Source organism: Harpia harpyja, chromosome 3 (genome assembly GCF_026419915.1).
Source record: "Harpia harpyja isolate bHarHar1 chromosome 3, bHarHar1 primary haplotype, whole genome shotgun sequence".
NCBI classification, from domain to species: Eukaryota; Metazoa; Chordata; class Aves; order Accipitriformes; family Accipitridae; genus Harpia; species Harpia harpyja.
Window position 1 is genome coordinate 3,229,168 of NC_068942.1, and position 21,625 is coordinate 3,250,792.

The 21,625-nt window shown below is 40.7% G+C and overlaps 1 protein-coding gene across 2 annotated transcripts in view; it reads right to left on the minus strand.

Moving 5' to 3' along the window:
- Nucleotides 1-348: 348 nt before the first annotated feature.
- Nucleotides 349-21,625, minus strand: part of CLVS2 (clavesin 2) — a 60,636-nt gene continuing 39,359 nt past the window's right edge. Inside the window, exons 3-5 of one of the 2 annotated variants that reach the window (XM_052781184.1) lie at nt 16,753-16,863; nt 13,511-13,731; nt 349-8,847 (exon numbers count right to left, since the gene is read on the minus strand). In XM_052781184.1, the coding sequence (XP_052637144.1) occupies nt 8,760-8,847; nt 13,511-13,731; nt 16,753-16,863 (420 nt within the window). In that variant the 3' untranslated portion in view covers nt 349-8,759. The remainder of the gene's footprint in view (nt 8,848-13,510; nt 13,732-16,752; nt 16,864-21,625) is intronic. The other variant, XM_052781185.1, reaches the window with a different exon arrangement.

The following is a 21,625-nucleotide window of genomic DNA, read 5'->3' on the forward strand; positions in this document are numbered from 1 at the left end:
AAGTTAAGAGGCAGGAGAGTAGGAAATATCTTTCAGGGGAAAATGAGCTTTTCTTATGCTGTATCTCTCTTTGATCTTCATCTGTGAGGACATTCACAACCTGCAGACTTCCAAGAAGTGACAGCTCACAACAGTAGTGTAAATGTGGAATATGTTAGCTCTCTAAAATTACTGTTGGGTGAAAAGAGACGTTCAGTGTTACCAGAAAAAAACTTATATGCTGATATACCACTCAGTTACTTCTCATTTCTCTTTCAAAACCTTGATAAAATAAAGTACAGTTCATCCCATTAAAATATGTCCTCTGTATATATTTTAGCACAAGCAAGCCAGACAAACACTCCCATGTACAAACACAAAAATATATATGTATTTTAATTTTCATTTGGTCGTATTTTATTTAACAGAATGTCATTCTTCCTCAGTAACCAACAATGATTTAAAGTAGTAGTACTCTCCAAAGCAGCCCATTGATCACAGAGAACTGATGATATTTAAATATACAATATAAAGAGTGACATGTTTCACAAAGTTGCTTAATCTTCAGATTTTACGTTGGAACACAACAAACCAAAAGTAACCATCTTACTAGGTCCGAGAATGAAATTCAAACTGACAACAAGTTGTGAAAAGAGAATAGTTATTGAAACTATACATAGAGAGAACATGATTGATAGACTTGTCCTGGCTTTACAAATCTCAGACCCCCTGAGTCCTAACAGTACTAAACTGAGAAACAAACAAACAAACTTTATCCTGAGGATACAAGCACTGTTTGCAAATTACTCCTGTAATTTAATTTTTTAATTTTTGATACGGTGCTATAGTATTTTCCGTAAGGCTCCGAAGTAGATTGTTGCATGCGAAAAAAATGTATTCAGTGGTTACTACTACACAAGTACTACAGATCACAAGAGCCTTAAGGCACAGGTAGCCAACATAGTAATTTTAGATGTCGCCTCGACTAGCTGTTAATCAGCATTCTCATAACAGAGTTGTATTAATAGATTGTGTGAGTGCTTTCACATCTGCGTGAGTGCAGAATCAACAGAGTTAGTGTGAGCTGTGCACAACCTTCATTGGGACAGGAGTACTTCCATAATCTGCTGTTGCTTAAATGTTGGGGCAGTAGTCCCTACCTGAAGAGTGATAATTAACAGTCAGGGGAAGGTAACATCTTAAATCACACGAGCTGTCTCAGATGACTGTCTATCTACACCTGTGCAGACTCCTAGCCAGAGTCTTTTTCGTATTCCTCTATGATGAGGTCAGCTGTTGCTCTCATTTTCCATTTCACCCTGTTACCAGAGATTTGTATAAGGGCAATATTTAAAATAATGGTCCTCAAGCTCTAGTCTGCAGGTTATCGGGGATTTGGGGTTTTTTTACAGTTTTCTCCAGTTATTCATAGAATAAAGTACATACAGAAGACAGGATGATGTTGAATGCAAGGGGGTAGGAGAAGAAAGGATGCGGAGCTGGGAAAGTTTTGTAGGACACATTTCACATAACAGTCCATAGGGTGAAAGAGCTAGAGAACCAAATGATTTAAAAGAGACACTATTGTCAAGTTGAACATTAGTTAACTGCGAAACAATTTTTTTTAAATAGCGTCAGGTATTCTGTATGTGCCCCTCTGAATATATTCATAGATTTAGAATCACATTTTCTACTATTTAATTCCTTCTGCCAATGACGCGTGAAAGATGCACATGAACCTCAGGGAAAACTGTACTTAGGGAAGGTGATTATACACTAAGTGCCATCAAGGTTACAATGCAACCAAACCCTGAAACTCTTTAAGTTATCGTAATCCTAGGCATTCCTTGTAACAATCACCGATTTAATATTTTTAGACGTTAAGTGTAATGCTTAAAGTTGTCAGTTTCCTTTAAATCATCTCCACTCTGAGTGACTAACGGCTACGATTAACATCACCAGTGGAACCGTTTAAAGACACAGGACACAGACCACCAGCTACAGCTGGAAGGCTGCATAATTAGCACAAGACACCGCGGTGCGCAGAAGAGATTCCCACACCGCTTACACTCACAGCCTTCTACGCAGAGTAGGTGCCAATATTGATGTCAGGGCAAGAGACGCTTTAATCCAAGCAAGCGCTGAATTCTCCCATGAAATTATCTCTGCAGCAGGGACTTGCAGAATACATCTCTCTTTTCTCTTCCTATGGACAGGTTGGAGAACGTTAGCTTTCCAGCTCCTGCGTGCTACGTGACACCCACGTCCCAAGAGCCACCGTGGAAACGGTAGCGGCAGAGGCAGTTCAGGCCTGGCAACAGCTTTAAATACATTGAAACCAAGTTTGTGGAAAGAGAAAAAGATGTTCTCCCACCTTTCCGATGACAGATGTGTGGTGGGGTTTGTAAGTCCTCTCATGTTACAGAGCAAGTGAAAGCCTCCCTCGCCATTCCATCGAAATGATTGAACAGTTCACTCCAACTCCCTGTCGTTGTTTTCTCCATAGGCCTCCCACCCAGCTTTACGGGCGTGCGGCTCCTCTCCTTCCCTCCCTGCGTGACTTCTTCAGCCAGGCAGGACACGGCATTTCACACATTCCTTCAGGTACCAGGTCTCAGCCAGCCTGGGGCCCATCTCCAGGTGAGGAGCTGGTGGCATGCACTGATCCAGTGACCCATTTTCACAAGCTCAGCTACTGCACCTACAATTTCACATGGTAACTCAAGCATTTTCTAAAGAATTAGGGAACTCCACCACGGCCATACAAGGCAGACCACGTGAGAAATGGGACCTCTGCTCATAATGTAGATGGGGGACACAAGATAAGCTACTGAGTCACTTCTTGGAAATGTCCGTACAAGTTCACTCACATCATTTTTGCCATTCATATGGTTTTGCACTGCAGGCTTGCTTCTGTTTTTTATTTTAATTATTGTGTTTTATCATCTTCTATTATCTTTTCCCTTGCTTTTTTTCTTCCCTGAAATTTTTATTAACCAAGGGACCTGATTTGAGATGCCTGCCTTTAGGCACTGCTGTGTGCTGCCGATGATGCAACAGCCTCTTTAAGGGATCACAGCAGCATTTCCATATCAAATACAAATCCTAATCAACCCCCGCCATTTGTCTGCTGCAAATTGTGAGATATGCCAATTCTCTGGAAGTGAATTCTCCACTAACAGCAATACCTTTATTAGAAAGGACTTGTTGTAAGTGACTGATTCAGAAACAACAAAGCTGGCTGACCACGGTCTCCATATACAAAACACTTTGGCCAAGTTTTAACAAAAATGAGTGCCATAAGGAAGCGTCAGCATCTTCCCTTGGAGGTCTCTCTGGTTTGCCTATGATGTGCAGTGCTTCCCCTCCATTTGGATTCCACAGCGATACCATCAACTCAGATGTTGAACTCACTGCAGAAACTTCTCTTTTTTCTCTCTTTTTAAACTCGTATCATGTGAGTCTGACATGTTTGTTGGCAATCACAGCAGTTTACACACACAAAACACTGGAGAATGAGTGACAAAGTAGTGGGAGCTTGTGACCCATGTTTCAACTTCACCACTGCCCAGCATACCACAAGTTGTTATTTTTTAACAACAAAATCACTTTGCAAATTGTGCAATCCAACAGGGGTCGATGCCATTTTTGTGGCAACAGACCCATATGAAGGGAACAAATGAAGATCCCAAAAGCTGATAGGAAAAAATTCCCACACAACTGAAAGCTGAAATGCAGACTGAAGGGTATGTCCAAGTCGATGTGCTAAATACAGACCCTTGACACAGGACCATTCAAGGTTACAAGGCAACACAGGCTGCAGGGTCCTATCTACCTGGCTTGCACTTTCACTTATGGTCACTTAAGCATGCCTCTAAATAAAATGCTGATGTTCCTTGTATAGCTAATGGGAGATAAGTATCTTTCAAGGCCCTCAATAGGAGGTCCTCCCTGACCAAGTTCAGAATTCTTTACTGGGCAGCCAAGATTTCCTTTTGGGGGTCTTCAGAGTAAACTACCTTTTTTCCATCAATTATACAGGGAAGAAAGGCATTTCATTTGGGGGACATACTCCCTTTTTACCCTTTCCTTAGCAGAAATAGTAAAATGTACATTCATGTTTAACTCCATGGGAAAGCAGATCACCCCTGGCTTATAAAGGTCTCATGGTAAAACGTTTAGGTAGGTTTCTGAAGAAACTAGGCATGACTGAATCAACGACCAGACATTCTTCTCGCAAAAAACAGGGACACATCACTTTCTCTACTGCAGCTCAAACCAGACTGAGTGATCAAAGTGTCATTTTTGCCATATATAAACACAATGTGAATGTCTCCCATTGAGATTTTAATGTCTCTAACTGGCTGTGTTCCTGGTTTGCTACCTGAGAAATGGGATAACTATTATTTTCTTGATTTCATAGTGTGCTTTGAATTTCGTGGACAAAAGTACTGTTCTCAGCACCACAGTTACATGCTCATAAACTACTTGCAAAATGCCTTTCTTTAGAAGGACATGATACAGCTAGCCACGTGATTGATTTTTCAGTACAATCCTTTGAGACCTTTGTTCTCGCCTTTCACATTGAGATTTATTTTCCAAATTTGTCCTGGTCACAATGCTGTCAGTAGCTAGCAGGACGTTCCCCATAGGGAAATAAAGATTATCAAAACCAAACTCAGTGCCCCCCTCAATCCTATTTTAATATTCTAAACAAAATCCTGAAGCCTGATTTTCAATTTTTCTCTCTTCCATGCTCTTTCAAACATGACTACTTCAAAAATCTTGACAAGTACATACACTGATAATAACAGAAACAATATAATAACAGGGACGTGACCAAAGTGTTTCCCAGGTAATTCTAAATGGTAGTTCTTATGACGCTTGGCAAACTTTTTAATTTCCCAGACAGAACAGGTAAATAATAAAAGGCATGAACAAAATACTGTCGAGTTACAGTTTTGTCAGGTAATGTGCTTAGGCTTTGCTGTGACTGTGATTAAATAATACAAAGAGCATTCCATGCAAGGTACTGAGCTAAAACAATTCTTTAAGAGAGACATTAAAGCGAATCTGCTCCTCCACTTATCAATGACCTCCTGAGGTCCCTTCTACTCCTATTTTCTTTAATTCCGTGTTTAGTTTATGTATGTCTCTACAAATATCTTTTGTGACTAGGCGTAGCATGTTTGTAGAGTCCAAAACATCTTTTTAAATGCACTATACAGTAAATTTACATTTCTGTAAAGACATCTTAAAGCTATTTTACAACTAATAACAATTGGGAGCCTGGGTATTTGTTGGAGCTTAGTGGGACTGATTACCTGTCTTTATAAAGCCAAGAGACTATTGACATCTCTGATCACAGGAGGAAGGTTTTGGGCATGGAAGTTTCCATAACTTTTCCATATATTTTTAAACATTTGTGTCATGGAAGAGACATCATATAGGGGGACATTTTTAGATCTTGCCAAAGGCCCGAAACTATCAATTTTTACACTTTTTTTTATCCCCCTTTTTTTTCACTTAGTTGCTTGGACAGGTGTATCCAGTTTTTCCACTAAGTTCCTCATATTGCAGGATATTTTTTTTATATGCATATTAGCATGCATAATTACAACAAGGTTTATTCTATCCAATACACAACAAAGGTAAGAAATTAAGAGAAATTCCTCCCAAGCATTTGAATTCTATTTTTAGCACTTCAATTCTGCTATAAAAATTAGACATCAATTCCTATGATAATAAAGATTGGAAAAAGTTTTCAGTCCAAATTTAATCTATTAAAAATTGACCTACCTATAAAGATTTTCTACAAGAAGCAAGGGAAAGGTAGAAATCCTTTATGTACCCTGATGTGTAAAAGAGAAATGCCTTTAAAGAATACTAAGAGCATGTAAAGGATAATTATTCTTCTTACCCATTTTCATATTCTTATTCAATGTCCCAACTGCAGTTACCACTGCCAGAATTTGCTTCAGCGAAATAAAAGCTGCAGCCAAGACCTGTAGCCCAACTCTTTAACAGTGAGGATCTTATTGAAAAAAGTAGTTTTGTTCTTGGTGAGAGATGAGGTCCCAGTTACACAAAATTATAATATATCCTACTTTCATTTTTCTGGAAAGAATATATTAATACTCATTAACTTGAAGCTGAAATCAGGCATCAGAAAACATTACATAAATTACAGCTAAGTGCATAAATAAAGGATTTGCAAACAAATTTATAAGCTTCAAAACAAATTTTGAGCTTCATACAGATAAGCAGATACACTTTCCTACAGAGATGCTCTGTAGGGGATGTAAGAGGCATTTGCATTTTCTGACCAGACAGTTGGTGTACTCTAAAATCAGTGCTGTGCTGGTGTACACCAAGGTTTGGTCCATGTATCCAAAAGCATCCGTGAAGATTATGATCACCACTGTGTCACAGTTTGCATACGTATGGAATACTGACAAAATCCTGAAGCCCTTACACGGAGAAAATTTCTACTGATGTTAAAGTTTTATCTGATAAGGATTTAAAAATCAGATCAATGGCAATATACTATTCTACTAACTGTAAGTGTGGGCGTATATAACATACATTCAAATATGGCACGTAGGCAAACCCTAGAGACACATCTCACCTATCCAGCATGATGTTACAAGGTACATGAAAAATAGGACTGAATAAAATAGTATATAGAATTCATCAATCTTTCAAGTCTCTCAAACCATGGAATTAGTATTACAACAGTTTCTACTATTGAAAACTTGTAGGACAGACTGAAAAGACGTTCAGGAGAAGAATAGAATTGGGAGAGCAGAAAGGCGATGGCTTGTTCAGACAAGTTCCTGCAATGCGATGGCAAGTTGGGGCATACACTATTTATCCGCATTGCTAATGAACTGCGAAATAGGAAAGCTTTATCTGTGTGCTGCCAGGGCTAATCAAGGGTGATGCTGGAAGAGACAGGGTTGTCTCAACCCTGAGAAACACCAAAGCTGCCACCACAGGAGTTACAGCTAAACGCTGAGATGACATGCTTCCAAGATTTCACTCTCCACTCTCTCTTAACTCATCCCAGCCTACTAAATCTTACAGCTGCAATCATCCTGGGTGAGGAGAGGTGACCTACAACCAGTGACTTTTTGAAAATTCAGTGATCACAGAAGCGATGGAAGAAATTCTTTAAACTCTGGCGCTTGGGAGGTGGGGTTGCTGTGAGCTATCATCTCCCCCACCGTGGTCAGTGTATTCTTAACTAATCCCTGCATCGCCTGGACATGCTCTTACAATACCTCTCACTATTTAGATGTCTTGGTGGGCTCCCTGTGTCTTCTCACTCTGATTGCCGAGTGAAGTCCTAATAAGAAATGACATTCTTGCCTCAGCATACAACAGGCTGCACACACGTCAGCAAGCACACAAAGATGACACGGCCCCTGCGTTTCAGCTGATTTACCCAATCCCTAGCAAAACCTGTTGCTCTTTTGAGGTAAAATGTATTTCTCTATTATGGCACATATTCAATATATACAGTTACACAACAACCAAAACAAAAGTGTCCTAAACACATAGGCTGAGATGTTTGACTACAACTTATTATATTAATCCTTTCTTGGAGTGGGATGCTGTTGTTCTATGGAAAGTTTTACTATATTAATAATGACATTGTCTCAATATACAATCTATAATATATCTAAGTACATTGAATAGGTATGATTTTTTGTATAAACCTTCAATTAAATATACTCATCTAACAATGTCACCTTGTATGCTTGTCAGAGATTGGTAAAAATATATATATGTATCCAGTCTCCCAGTGCACAGGATTCAGTGATTAACTTTTAACCTCTGCTGCCAGGCTTTACTTTCAAATACCGGTTATTACACTGTATTTAGAAGACTATTTTCTCATTCCAAGGGAGAACAGAGTTCTGGAAAAATTCTTGACGTGCACCCAAAACACAAGAGAAGTAACTCCAATGTGTCGCACTTTACAACACCCAGATTAGGGTAACAAGCCAGGTTACCTGCGAACTATAAATGAAAAGTTAAGGAAGAAACCTCACAGATCCATACAGCCAAACAACAAAGCTGTCAGAGTTGATTCCAGCTCATCTGTTATCTTTTTCACAATGCTACATGGTTTATGCTAAATCACAATCCTAAGCCACAACGTTATTTGGGAAATCAATTCCTGCAGTTAGGAGATATTTGACTGATTACAGCATCTCCAAGTTCTTATATGCCCTCTTTATCTTTGCACACTACATGAGCATTGCAGAGAGAAAACAAAACAGCAGTCAATACGCTAGCTGCAATATGGCTTCCTATGAGAAGGACAACATTTAATTGGCTTTGATATTTTTCTTTGTCCGGTATGCGTTTCTCTGTGTGTATGTATGTGAGTGCGCACACTTTTTCTTCTCTTTTTTATGGTGCACTTCACTGACATATTTAATAGTCACTCATTTCCATGGCATTTGTTTACCATAACTTACAAAGTCAAACTGGAGGATTATGTTGTATTTACAAACAAGTTGGCACTTACAGAATAAATTACTGATCCCTCTTTATTTTTTATTTCATTTTATTTTCCTTTTTCCTCCTCTTCTTTTTCACCCCAGGGCATCCAGAATTCAGGCAGAATAGTAAAACCTGCTGCCTGCTGCCATTATGCTACATTAACATGAGTAAATAGGATTCCAGCTGGTACACGCTTTCCCAACGGTTTGCTTGTTGCTGAGAGGCAGTGCCTTCCACCTCAGTTCATGTCCGATGCTCAGGAACTGTTAGTCAAGTGAAAGCAAAGGCTGCATGTTTTCTTCCTCATTCTTATCCATGCGTTTCAGCACCCCAGGATCCACAACCGACTGAGACCTGCAAAGGGATAACACGTTTATTTGACATTTCTAGATCAAGACAAATGAGGGTAAACCTCAGCTTTCTTTTGTTTATTTTAATTTCTGCCAGGGCTTAAAAATAATGGTACAGCATTACCCAAGCATCCGATCACTGCAAATGGTCCAAAAATACCCTCATGGAGTGATTACATGGCTTTAAAGGACTCAATGCTGGTTTGTGGATATAGGAGCAAAAGGTAAAGTGGATCCTCTTTTCTTCAGTAAAACAGTGAAACGGGGTGCATCCTCAGCACACAGCAGAGGGCAAACTAAGCTGTCTTGCGTATGGACTTCAGTACTGAACCCCTCTACCAGAAGGTTATATGCCACCAGGCTGGTAAAGAAGGTACAACTCAGCCACCCAGCTGGCTAATGACACACTGCAATTAGTGGCATGTGTTAGCTGGAAGCACAAGTTGCTCCTTTTCTGAACAGCACTTAAATGCAACAGTGTGAGATCCTCAGCCAACCCTCGGGAATCCTGCCATGGCCAGCAGGATTTCTGGAGCAGTGGACACATCTGTCAACCTCGCTTATCAGCTCGACTAAACAGAGCAGAGAAGGATGGTAAGGGCCAATTCAATGACGATCGTACAATTTCTCCAGGTTCTCTGATTCAGCACGGAAGCATAACACTGGTACTGGTACCCTGCAACAGCCACGTGTGAGGGAAAAAGAGGAAACCCCAACCTCCAGCAAAATCAAAATGCTCCAGTAAAAACAAAGTCCAAAGTGTTAAGATGGGCTTTTAACATCACCTGTGTCTCAGCTTGTCAAAAAGCAGTCACTTCTGGGGTACAGCAGAAGCAACCCTTGTTAGAGTTTCCTTTACTGAGATGAATATCGTGCTAGAAATGCCTATTTCTCTTCCTTTCTGTAAAGAAGATTTGAGGTGGCTAGAGCATGTGTACATCTCTATAATGTAGGCACCTATTTTTGATCAGTGAAAGCATACAGTGACTGCAGCATTGCTACAGATTTGCCCGTATGGAGGGCTACAGCACAGAGAAAAACCTTTATGAATTCTGCCCTCTCCTAAGATAAACGTACAGAGTGAACCCCCCGCTCTTATAAACTGGCATCATCCGCTGAAACCAATGAATGAGGCTGATAGCAGGACACAACTTGGTTTTTCTCAAAAAATCTAAATCCAACCTTCAAAAACACAAGAAAAAACATCTGAATTAAAGCCTAGGTGAAAACTTTAAGCACAAGGATATTTTCTAATAATATTTAACACATTCTCTTACTAATGTTAAAACCAAGAAAATTAGCTTTAAAAATCTGATGGTCTCTCTTTGATGAACATAAGTAAAAATTTTTAATTAAAACTGTACAATAACCCTCATCTAGAATGCTGGTCAGTTCCTCAGGCAGAAATCTAAACCACTGAATTAAAAACGCTTTTTTTAAATCTTCACGCAGTACCGTGCCAACACAAAGCTGATTGAAAATTTGCTGGTGGGAAGCTGTACTCCTGGAAAATCCAGTTCATCAAGATAAAAAATGCTGTGGAAGCATACTAATTTCAAAAGATTCCCAACTGAATGTAAGTACTAATAGGAGACTGAGCCTCTTCCTCGGCTGCCGATGTCTGAGCGGCCAAGATTTCCAGTTCTCATCTGGGGAACTGAAGGGGAGCCGGAAAGGCTGCAAACCTGCCCTCAAATTCCCAGTGAGGCTGTTTTGGCCACCAATTCCCAGGGCCTCCAAAATCCCCGATGCCAAGGCAGATGTGAAAATGGAACTGCACAAATCCTGATGTATGCCTTGGAAGCTCGGGAGCCTAAATGCCTTGAAGGAGGAGGAGAAATAGGTTTCGTTCAGTTTTAAAGCGACATTTACTGTCACGTTTCAGTCCATTCAGCAGCAATTCATGAATGAAGCTATGTAAAAGCAAAAAAACATTTGTGTAAGGCTATAGCACCTTCTATCTACCTCTCCCAAATAACTTTACAGACCCTACTGAATAAATTCTCACGAAACACAGTAGGACAGCGTTGTACTACAAAGTCCCATTGCAGAGGTGAGGAAACGAAGCCACACACAGATACTCTGCAAAGTTGATCAACACAGACCTCTGCCCTGCAGGGTTGGGTGAGAAGAGGATGCGGGTCTCTTGGTCATGAGAGCCACGGGTGGACAGAGCCACAGGCTAAACGTGACTGCTGAGGCAGCTGCAGCGGTGCCACGTGAAGTGAACATTTCTCCCCAGAGACCTTTACTGCAGGTGGGATTAATTCCTCCTGATCTCCACCACCCTCCCCATGATCAGCCTTCCTTTCAAGCAGAGGTCATCCAATTCACCAAAAGTTCAAGGAGGTCTGGAGGAATGTCAGTGGTTCATAGGGGGGCAAAAATGAGTAACAAAGAAATGAATTCTCAGTAGGATTTTGGTTTAAGAAGAATATTCTTTCAGGGCAATAAACTAATTTTAAAATGGCAAGCCAAATTAAACAAGATAATTGTTGGAGATCTGCTAGACGCTTGTGAAATTTGTTCTAAGAAGTTAAGCACTATTTATTGACTTACCGTCACGGTTTTTTATATGTTAAAAACCTTCTTCTGCACTAACATACCACACTGAGTGTGGTTTTAAACTGAGAGAAACAATCCATCAGGTGCCAAATTCAAGTTAAATTTAATTTTTAATGAAATAGAGTTTATTTGTTTTACCTTAACTTTCCTATTGCTGTTTTAACAAAGTCTGTGCACTTAATACATCAAAGTCCTGGGACTTTCTGTCCATCTTACTACCACCCCCTTCTACTTGGTACTAGCACAGTAAGTCTACTTAGTACTTTTTATATCCAACAGCAGGGAAGGAGGATTCCAGCAGGTGCTGCAGACACATTAACTGAAAAAGAATGCGAAGAAGGTGAAGCAATTTCAGCTCAATATTGTGTAGATACAAATTTCAACATGCTTATTTTCTGCAGTATGTCTCCTACTGTGTCAGCTAACCCAGACTGAAAGAATGTCAATTTGAAGCTGACACCGGAGTGCAATTCTGCATGAAGGATTTTTCAAGCACAAGTTAAATGAGTATAAAAATTCTTCGAGAAAGAATAAAGAAACTGGTCAATCCACTGCTTTTCCACTTAATAATGTGCTTGCCCAGGATAGTCTGGAAAAGTCTGCTCCAAAGGGTCTTGTCACAGGCCTTCTCATGGCTTTTTGTTGCATCCTTGGATGAAGCCATTTACTCTCATGACTTCATTTTGCAACAGCAAGACTTCTGCATTTCAGCTCCTAAATTCCACCCTTCTTTCCAAGACAGCTTCTTCTCTATCATCTCATAATTCTTGTATAAGGTGCAAATCATATATAAATGTATTGCTCACTTTTCCCCTTCCCCTGGCTCTCTGCTGTCCCATTTTCTCGATTACTTGTGTTAGTTGCATCTTTGTCATATGGCTTCAGGACCTTTTTTAAGTTCTCCTTATCCTACTTCATTCCCATCCAGTCTCTTGTTATTTCCCACTTTCAATGCACTGTAGATTTTTTCCAACACAAAATCCTTAAACTTCACTGCTTTTTTTCTTTTTTATTCCTATGGCAATCTCCTGTTGTCTCCTCTCTATTTCCTGAAAAATTATCTCCCTTTCAAACTGCATTGTCCTCCCCAATCTATGCAATGTTTTCCAGCCAAACTCATCTTCCTGGCTGAGGAGTCTGAAAATATTTTATCCTGTTTGATCTGCTTCCAGAGTGTCTCTCCCTTTTGTATCAAATGCCATCTCCTGAAACTGAATTTTCAGCTTAGCATATTCTGACTTAATTTTAATGACTTTATACATTGTTTTCTGCCCTGTTTGTTCTCTTCTGATTCATTGCTAGGCCTACCCATTATGAGGTGCACTCTGACTTTTGCTGCGCTGCTCAACCTTTTGTATCACCCTGCTGTAATCTTCCCCCTTTCTCTTCCACTGCCCTGGCAAGGTTGGACCAGGTTTACCTCTCCCAAGTGAATCACCTCACTGCTTCCAGAGTTACTGGAGAGGTAACTAACCTCTTCCTATACTTTATTTTGAATGGTAAAATGCAGCAAGCAATTATACTGTATCTTCTCAATGAGATGAATATCAGAACGCAAGGATGGTTTCCAGACTCGAGTGTAACAGTTGGCCCTGATTTTTGTCCTGGTTCTCCTCGTTACATTTTCTCATGTTGTGTGCAGTCACTGTGACTGACAGTTCAGATGCTGTAAATGTCCTAGCACCAACAGGCTGGTGGATACCAGGCACTGGGCTATGAGATGGAGGAAGGTAAGAGTTATCATCACCACCCAGCTGGATAATTGGTCCCAATTTACCCTCTGCACCGAGGCTCACTCCAGCTCACACTGTCTCTCTAATACGTCCTGTAGGCTGGGCTGGGATATCAGCTTATTCCAAACACAGTACTCTAGACACTACCTATTCGGCACCGCAGAAATAATTAGCTGCACTGAGCTCACAACTCACATGGGTAATAATCAACAATATGGTCTATAGTCAACAGTGATCTTCTTAAGAAAGGAAAAAAAATGCTCCTTGTAGATAATAAACTGAGGGAAGTACCTACAGCTTCATGAAAGAGGAGGAAGGCAAATGTTAACCTTATGGCAATACTAGAAGACCGCAGTACCTTTAACCCACCTTTTCATGGATTTGGGAGAGAGATCTTTTTCTATATCCTTTGCAGGAGCATTGTAGGAGTCTGCATTGCATTCACTGTCATCGTCGTATTCATGGTCAAGCAGTGTTCTTGCCCATGTCCCCATGTCATAGGGAGGCAACATTCCTCCAAACTCTGAAGGTAGGATCTCAGGGTGTATTAGCTGATGCAGGCTGTTGAGGTTATTACCATGCAGGAATATCTGTATGTACACATGCAGGTAAAAACAAAGCGGTATCACAAAAATCATCAAAGCCCAAATTACATCACCATTATTAGAGGATATTGTACAGTTTCAATATTCTGGTTGTGTTGGGCTAACAGAGGTGGCCACCAAGGCACACATCGCCTCTGCCTTAAGCATGGTCATGCTATGTTCATAAACCTACAAAGTGATTAAAGCATAAATGACCTTTAAAATATTTGCAGGACAAAGGGCCTATGGAGGGTAAGAACTGATGTCTGGTAACTAGATGGACTGAAGATTAGATAGACAGACTGCCTACCTCTTGTTATTTGCTCTCCCTAATCCTGTGAATTAAACTAAGTGAAAAAATTAAGAACATAAATAATAAATAAAGTTAATATTCACCGTATACATTAAGGAATAGATATTGGCTTCCAGCATCCAGCCATGAGTTCTGTAAATAAGATAAATAGTGCAGTGTAATGAAAACTCCACTGGAAAGATTTTCTTCCTTAATATGGTGGTACTAGTAACTACCACCCGTACTTGACAATTTCTGAAGTAAGTAATAACGGGAAACTAATTTCTGTGACAACAATGAGGGAATAGTTGATGGACTATTTGATATTTTCCATCAATGTTGTGGTAGACTGATTTTCACATATGCTTTGCATTTATATATATGTATATTAATATGACATATATGTATATGAATACTTGTATTTATGTTCATGTTTAACCTTATTGCTTCTCCTCAGAAACCTGGGATGCGTGACTGATGAGCACTAGAAACAGAGCACCTCTGGATTTGGACAGCCTTCTCCCACAGATACTGGGGACCTGAAGACTTCCCACTGGGAGGAAAAGCCTGCTCTCGGGTATGGCTACGCAGACAGCTCACAGCAGCTATTTCCAGACTAGCAAGTTAAGACGGGCCAGGATTCACCCTTCGGGACTAGGAGCAAGTGCCATGCCCACAACCATGTGGTTAAACTCCTCTCATCTCCAGAACAAGCTCACCTCACCCATACTGCTCACCGCTCCATGCCATCCCCAAATTGTTCCTGGGCAATGTCTAAGAAAGCAGCAGCTGGCACCGGCCAGCAAGTGTCCGTCCAATTAAACGGTAGGAATGGCAGTGCCCAACCCTTTTTAATTGAGTAGCACAGAAGCAGGCAAGAAGGCGAGGTAGGATGTTGCCTCCCAAGAGCTGTGCGCTGCCTCTCGTTCCCCACGGGGCAGGCGGGGGTGCGCACACGGACACACCGTGCGCCATCAATTCACATTCCACTTCGCCTTGAGGGGACTTCTCCGGACAGCCCTAGCATGATTTATCATGAGTTAAATTCCCAAGGCAGAAAGACAAAAAGACCAAAGGTAGGCTTGTCTTGTATTGCTTATTTCAGCCCATCTTCCAGTCAGCTGTGGAGAGAGGGAGCTTAATATGACCATGCGAACCCAGTAATGTTCTTCCATCTCAGAAAGGATTTTATCCTTGTTTGAAAGAACAAATATTAATGGCAAAAGTAATTTGTTTTATGGTGCTTTTCCAACTCAATGTTTCACTTCTTAGCAATTGTTTCTGTACAGGACCAGTACTACATTTATCTGAATATAGCTATCAGTTCCAAATCTAACAGACATATTAAAAAAATACAAAATAATTCAGGATAAGCACAACAGATAAATAACAAGCCTGATAAAATCCTGAAGAGAATTCTGTTGGGTTCCAGGGGGGGGTTCACAGTCATTCGTTCTGCCTCTTACGGGTTTTTTTAAAGCTGATTTTAAACTTTATGTGCTGGGCATAACTTTCACATTTTGACACTAAGTTTTGGACTCTAAATTGGTACTTAACCACCTGACTACTTCTTACAGGTATTCAGTATTGACAAAGACAGTTGTAAAAAGTCAGCATTTCTGAGAACATATGTCACTGATTCAGGTGTCTAAACAAAAATTTAGATGCTGGCTGATAAGCACCCATGTTCAACTGCCTTGTCACTTATTTTTAATGTTGCAACACACCCATGAGCTGTATTTTACTCCCTGGTTATGCATACGCAGCATGACTTAAAAAGGCCTCAAACATATCTGGCACTATAATGTTCTTTGTTGAAGCTGTAGTCAAGAGAGTGCAACTGAATCCTGCAAAATGGGTTTTCATTTGCATATTTATAACAGATATTACATAAAAGTCTTTGTGATCTATAGTTCAAAATCTGTGAATACCAGAGGCCTCTCAAGCATAATCTGTCAGTGAAAAACAGCTAAACACCAAGGATCATTGTGGCCTTGTAGACTGTGTTTGAGGAGAGAAATACAGAGTTGCTTGGAGAGCTGATCCCATTTAAAAAAAAAAAAAAAAAGATCATCACATTCTTTGTAGTGCCTTTGTACATGATGCTGATTGTGTTTTCCTGGATGACAAATTTCCTGTTACAGAAATAATATCATTCTATGTGCTATCACCACCAAGCTCTAATTTAATTGCACTGATGCAAATGCTGCAAATTCAGCAACATCTCAGAGACTGCTCGGGCTTATGCACAGATGCATGCACACAAATTTCCTTTCATTGGCTTTCATTCAAATCAGTATTTGCAAACTACTATATACCAGCTGTGTATTTTGGTTCATGCTAATGTCAAGGAAATCACGCTAGGAAAGGACTTCGTACTCACTACCTCTGTTCTTAAAAGAAAGACACAAATAATTTTAACAGAAATTGAATAGGGTTGAATTGAATAGAATCTTAATAGAAACTGTAATGTTGGCAATATTTTTTATATAACCCCCAAGAGAAAGCATATGCTTACATTTTAAAATACATTTAAGTGCACTGCTTGACTATGCCCTTAAAGGGTAATGCTGTATAAGTTTCTAAAACAGTTAAAGATAGTCTTTACAATGCAGATGTGTTTAAATACTTTCCACCAATAGCAAGCTGATATATTGTGTATATCTGCTTTATTAGAGTATGATACATCTGCTGAGTACAACTGCCAGGTAGTGGACAATTAAACAGAAGAATACCCTTTTTCGTGTCTTCTCCTTCAGAAAGGGACGTATAACTGTGTAGAGGGCATGGATATACCACGGCTGATTGACGAAATGTATTCCTCCAAACCGGGCTGGAAAGCTGTCCTGTGTGTCACAAAACAAATACATACAATGAGAGTTGACTCTTAACAGAAGTTGCACATGCATCAAATTTTTGTTTTTTTAATGCTTTCATTTTAATAATAAACCCTAAAGAAGAAGAAACATTCTTCAAAATTGTGTTCTCTCAGTTGAGTTCCAACCTTCCACACCAAGCTGCAACGCACCCTGGACAGAGCAGTGAGGAAGCATGCTGAGACAGCTATGGTATTCAAATAAAGGTATGGCATTTCTAACCTCCAGAAATGCTTTAAACATTTATGATTGGCCCATAATCCATCTATGCAATATATTTTTTTCTTTTCCACTCCTACAGATTTTACTCATTTTTAATAGTAACCATCTCAGCTCTTCCAGTATCATCGAAGAGCACTAGAAATGTCCCTCTTGTTTCCACCTTAAAAAGAAAGTGTAAATCTAAACTACTATTCAAAACATCTCCAATATTATCCATATTTCATAAAACTGAGAATGCATTAAACATTATGCATAAAGTGTTATGCAATATCCATGGCAGTAATTCTTGTCACATAGTCAGGGGCCTTCTGGGAGATTAAATGTAAGGATACGATATCTGTATTGAAGCAATGACTTTTCTTTTTTCTTGCTGAAAACCACAAGGGGCAGACAACTCACTAGGAAAGATTCTGATCTGCATTTTCAATTTCTGAGGCAAGAGAATATGCCAGAGGGTTTGGCAGTTCGAAGAGGGCAGCCACTCTGTGGCTGGAATACTATTGCCAAATTCATCGTGTGTCCTCATCTTTTCTTTGCCAGGTTGATCATAGGCACAAACAATGCAAGAAGCTGCTGCCGTCTCCTATGTTGCCTAGAGTTACAGCACTGAGCAAGGAAGCAAGAGGCGTAAACAGGCTTGTAAATTGGTGCGTGTCCCCTTTTGTCTTCATGGGTTATGTCAGAACCTTCTCGGTGTTTAGGTATACAGACTTACTAAATTAATGGCTTTCATTTGAACCCTTACTCAACAGCTGGCCCACTCTAGGCAGCCATGGTAGTCACTTAGAGCAAAATCGGGTTCCTCGCAGCAGCACCAACTCCCGTTTGACAATACAGGTACAAACAAGGACATGCTTCCCAGCTACACCTCCTCCTCCTCCTGTGTGGATGCAGTAAAGGCAGCTTCAGCTCTGCGTCAGTGGGATCAGAGGCTCAAAAGGAGGCAATCAAATGGTTAGACAGGGCACTCTCTGCAAATAGACATATTTTGCCTCCTTTGGAGATAAGAGAGCAGGCCATATAGAAGCATCCAACAGTCTAGATATAACCCACAAAGCACCATTTGAAGCATACCGATTTAAGGTCATACAGCACACAGCAAAAAAATGGTCAAGAAAAAATCATAAGCTATAACCACCAATCAAGAACTGTCAGATAAGGAAGGCAGGAACTGTAGGAAGGAAATCTTCCATGAAATGTTTCTAGGTAGGAATATACTTTGAAAAAGTGCACGTGCCAAGAAACCTCCTCAGTTCTGCGAATGTGTACAGACCTGTGGGAATAATGAAGCCTGAAGTACCATCAAAAGTTCCATTCAAATACTGGCAGGCGCTCCTAACCCAGCGGGTCTTTATTTCAGGGTGCCTGCCACCTGCCTCCAAATCACAACAACTTGGTGGATTACGAGATGAAATATTTTCCATCAAGGAGGCAATGCCTTAACAATAATCTACGGGGAGGATGACAGCTACAGCACACACCACTAACATCTGGCCGGCCACAGCACAACAATCAATGGAATTAACAGTCTATTTTACAGATTTCCTCCAGAAACATTTGATTAACACCAGCCTTGAAATAAAACAATCCTATTGAAAGACTGTGTTACAGAAGCCTCATCTTGCTAAATGCCTAGTTCCTGTCAGCGCTGACTAAATGTCAAACAGGGTGGTTGATAATTTGACACGTAATTCACCCTGTTCAATATCGTAAATCCCCAAACACCATTTTGAGAACACAACCTCTGATATACAAAAGGTAGTAAATTATGTCCCTATCACAGCAATCCAACGAATCCATTAGGAAGGATAAATCACTGGATGACACCTTAACCTTTAGTTGCGGGAGATACCGTTCATCTACAGAAGGCTGCGGTTATTTGGTTTATCATGACTGCTGCTCCAGCAAAGAAGTCCGGTGCAGCATGCTGTGTACCATGCACAAAAGAGCATACACGAGAGCTGCAGAAGACATCTTTTGCTAGTTTCATCTAGATGTCTTTGAAGACATCTTCAGAGGTAACTCTGGAACGGTAACTGTGTTAAGCCTCGTGGGGGTCAAACACTTTTTATAATGTAGGCACTATAGAAGACAGCACACAAAACCAGCCATTCCTGGCTGCGTGCCTTCTTGCATTATTTTATAAGCTTTTAAATGAATACAAGTGCCCCAAAACTTACATACACCAAGTTATGAAATGTTTGTTCTTCATTGCTCAAAAAATGTCTCACACAGAAACTGAGGACAATTTGCGAATGAGAAGATCTCAACAGGCAAACAGCCATGCACACGCACAGATGCAGAGCAGAGCGCCAAAGGTATTTGTATTCTACCACGGGCTCAGAATGGATAACTTGTCGATACTTGGTATTAAATTTCTAGCAAATAAAAGGAGTATCGTTAGAAAATACCACTTTGACACTTCCACCATCTTTTCCTGCATCTCAGAAACCATTTACATGGAGGATCATGAATATATGTGGAATGATCCTCAAATAGAAGATGCTACTTGATATTAAAAGCCTATTTGTCTCAGTGTTTTTCAGCAATTCTAAAGGCATTTTCCAGGACTGACTAAAGCAGTTAGGTATTTATCAATTTCTGTGACTGAACTGAGGTGCCCAAATTCAGGAGCATCTCCTAAGGTGTAATTAGGAACCGCCAAAATTTGGGCCCTGAAAGAGAAAGGCCGATTTGGTCAGAATGATCCTGCATTGTACACAGTGCTGGGACTAGAATTCAAAAGCTGCTGAATGCAGATCCAAAACCTAAACTCAACAGCTCCTGGTGAGAAAATAAAAAAGCAGAATAAGCAACTACAGCTGCTGGAGAAACAGGTGTCAGAAGGTTGTCTGGCTCTTCTCAGATGTATCTGACTTCCACATGGGAATTTGCCAGGCAGATGGCCATCCTACACAAACAGCAGGTAGGAATTTCTTCCAAATCACTGATTCTTGTGGGGTTTCACGTAGATTAAGTCACAAGCGTGGTGACAGCCACAACTGCCTCTGTAGACATATTGCAGTTCAACAGAAAAGTCTGTAACCCATGAATCACATGAATTCTAAGTAAAAGGAATCCCATGCCAGAAAACAGTAAGAAATGGAGATCAGCCATGAAGTGAGCCATGCATTTGACTGGGAAAGTAATAAATCTGATGGGGTATTACCACACTACTAGAAAGAACAAATTATATGTACACAGCACGTGGATTTTTTTAGCGTTCACAATAATCTCTGTTTGTGCAACAGAACAGAACCTGAGCGTGCCTCTGATGAACACAGTTTGGGACATGGCCGCACCGCAGACACAGGTAGTTACTGTTAGGGACCACAGACCTTGTGATACAAGCCTTACAAGTGACAATTAATAGCAGGCTGCCAAGGAAGAGGCAGACCCCTACCCTACCGTTTGCAGGACTGGGTGACTACCAGTGCACAGCACGTTGGAGAATGATCCCAAGCAACTGCCTCACCGGCTTTCCATCTCTGACGACACGGGTCTGCTCACTCACGGCACAGCAGTTTTACCTCTCTGCCACACATAATTCATATGACCTGCCTCCGCAAGCTTCCTCTCCAAGGACTCGGCTGCTGTTGCCTGCTACTGCCCTTGGCACACGCTACGAAGCCAGGTTTCTACCTGCTGGCCACCACATCCCACCCTGCGCTGGGTTTGGCCATCACCTGAGCCAGCTCTCCGGGTTTCGCAGAGGGTCCCGCTCTCCGCTGTGGCCGGCAGAAACTCTCACAGCACACGTAATAACAGCAAAACTAGTATGCGACATTTTCAACAGTACCTAAGAGAGGAAAGCGCCAAATTCCTGCTGAAAACCAGTGTGTCTTCTTAGTGGTATCAGAACTGTTATCATAGAGATAATAAAAATGACCCACCTTTTTCATCGTTACCAAATGCAAAAAAATTAAAGAACTTCTTAAAGCCCACAGCATTCTCCACTCCTTGGGCGTCACGTCTACATTTAAACCTCTGAAGTCTACTTTTAAAGAATTAGCCCTCGCAGCTGAAATCAGCACTGGAGTCAAATTTGCTTGCACAGCTCTTAGAAGAGCAGTCTTAGAAGCTGCTGGGACCGCTGTGTGCCCAAAGGTACGTTGGCAGCCCAGCCACATCAGGGCCCCACAAGCGTGCTGCACATCACCTGCAAATAGCCCGTCTGGACTTTGCCACATACTACCACTGCAAGAGTGCTTGGGCACATATGCTCTGGGGTCATGTTTGAGGGTTTGCTGTCCTTACCGGCAGTGAAACCGTTTTTCCAGACAGTCTAGAGGCATCCTTCAAAGGACTGTCTAGACAAATGCAATGAACATGCTCACACGCTTTACTTAAGGCTGTGCTTGAGTGCTGTGATGAATTCAGCATCTGCAGGCTACAAGAGGCTAGAGAGTCAAAACCGTATCTTCATAACAAAACTTACAAATTCAAAGATAGCGTATTAAATTATTAATATCTTAAATGTCACTTAAGAGTTATTCCTGAAGATAATAAA